Source organism: Geospiza fortis, unplaced genomic scaffold, assembly GCF_000277835.1.
Source record: "Geospiza fortis unplaced genomic scaffold, GeoFor_1.0 scaffold157, whole genome shotgun sequence".
Lineage (NCBI taxonomy): Eukaryota > Metazoa > Chordata > Aves > Passeriformes > Thraupidae > Geospiza > Geospiza fortis.
In genome coordinates, this window is record NW_005054314.1 from 1,203,154 (window position 1) to 1,205,026 (window position 1,873).

Below are 1,873 nucleotides of genomic sequence, written 5' to 3' on the forward strand. Positions count from 1 at the left end.
CAGAAGGAGAAGAGAGTTCCCTAAATATACAAAGGCCTGTGTTTTACACAGGGTCAGTAAGCTTGTGGTGGGATGACAACTGTACAAAACTCCAGGAATCACAGCTGAGTAAATTCTTTTACAGTACACTCAAAAGTTTCAGAGCAATACAAAAGTTTCAGTTCTTTGTAAGGAAATATTTGCTTCCTAAAGCAGAGAGAAAGAAGTTACAAAATAGGCATCAGTTACCAAGCCACTCCTTGTTTCCTTATCAAGTGAAACTCCTATTCTTTCTGGTGTTAGTGCAGAATAAATAGTATCTATGGATTCTGAGCCTTCATGGGCAAGTAAGTTTTCAGCTTTTTAAAAAAAGAAATCACAGTCTAGCTCCTAGTTAATACTGTTTTCAAATTGCAAAAACTACATATTAAATTCAGGCCAAAAGTGGAAGATTAAAGTCTTGCTTGAGCTGATCTGAAACCAATTTTATTTGGTTTGCAGTTAATCCTATCAATAGATAATATTTTCCTTTAAAAATTCTGACCAACTTTCCAGCTAAAAACAGTCAATAGCTTTCAAAGTTTGCACTGACTGTAAACAAAAACTACATAAACGTGCAATTCTGCAAGAACTGGAAGCACCAGTAAGCGCCACTGTCTCTTAAGCCACCAACATCATTTTACAAAGCTTATTTTTCAAATGTCTGCATCCTTCAAAGTCAATAGCAAAACTTTTTGTGAGTGAGTGACTGCAAGGCCAGGTCCTGAGAGAATAATCCTGCTCCAGCTGCACATTCTCAGATGGAGGTTGAGTTATTGGTTAAAGGCTGATGAGACAAGAAGGAAAGCAGATGCCCCTTTTCTAACTAACATCACATACAATTGACTAAATATACATCCTTATGAACATGGAGGGTGGCATTTTTTGAAAAGAAGATGCCACTTTCTAAGGAGCAAGTTCTTCCCCCAACACACTCTTTAAGAGAGACAATTGGCCGAGGAACCTCACCAAAAATCACTGTTTGCCATAATTAAAGAAAGGAAGGATTTTTTTTTTAGTAGAATGTTTAATTTAGCCAGATTTCTAAAGGTACAACTAAAAGCAGACACATGCTACAGTGTGGTGGTTTTCCAGTGCATGGCAGAGAATGGATGTGCAGCTCTGGGCTGTTCCAGGGGGTGTCTGTGAGCAAAGCACAGGACCAACAGCACTGAGACTTCAAATCACACAAAAGCCAGAACCAGTCCAACTCAGATGTGTTTAGATCTCACAGTTATCACAAAAGAGATCATTAACAATCTGAAGCAGAGTCAGGCTGCCCAGCATAGAGCTCCAGAGAAAGAAGTGTGATGACATCAGTGTCCATGACTCACAGTGCACCAGTGCCCAGCACTGTGAATATTTTAAAGCATACCTTAATTTCTTAGCTCAAAGCCAAACCCTACAAAACACTGCACAGTCTTTTTAAAGGAACAAGTTTCTTTAAAAGAAACTTTAAAAACATATTGTGCTAGAGAAATGTTCCAAAAGCCTGAAGCATGTCTTTTCAGAACATCACCATCAGATGTGTAAGCATATAAAAGTGAATCAAATTTTCCTAGTGTCTGGTAGTAGGAAATGCTCAGCTTCCTAATACATCAGATTAAGCCCACAATGGCATTTCTTCATTATATCTTTATATACAACAGTCTGATCAAAAGTTTTAAGGCTTTTCTTTCTGAAAAGAAAAAAAAAATGGTCACAGTAAAGAAGGGATTAAGTGGAGTTAACACAGCTATTGGCAATTCAAAGAAGGATGGTCCTGCCATTTGCTACTGTACAATCTGGGGCATTTCACTCCATGCTTTGGCTTTCTTCTTGGCCAGGGACAGCCAGGGTGGTTCAGCAAGACTGA

General features: G+C 38.5%; 1 protein-coding gene across 2 annotated transcripts in view; it reads right to left on the reverse strand.

Annotated features, from left to right (window-relative positions):
• Positions 1–6: 6 nt before the first annotated feature.
• Positions 7–1,873, reverse strand: part of KIAA1210 (KIAA1210 ortholog) — a 38,348-nt gene continuing 36,481 nt past the window's right edge. For both annotated transcript variants that reach the window (XM_014306539.2, XM_031056089.1), the window contains exon 13: positions 7–1,866. In XM_014306539.2, the coding sequence (XP_014162014.2) occupies positions 1,791–1,866 (76 nt within the window). In that variant the 3' untranslated portion in view covers positions 7–1,790. The remainder of the gene's footprint in view (positions 1,867–1,873) is intronic.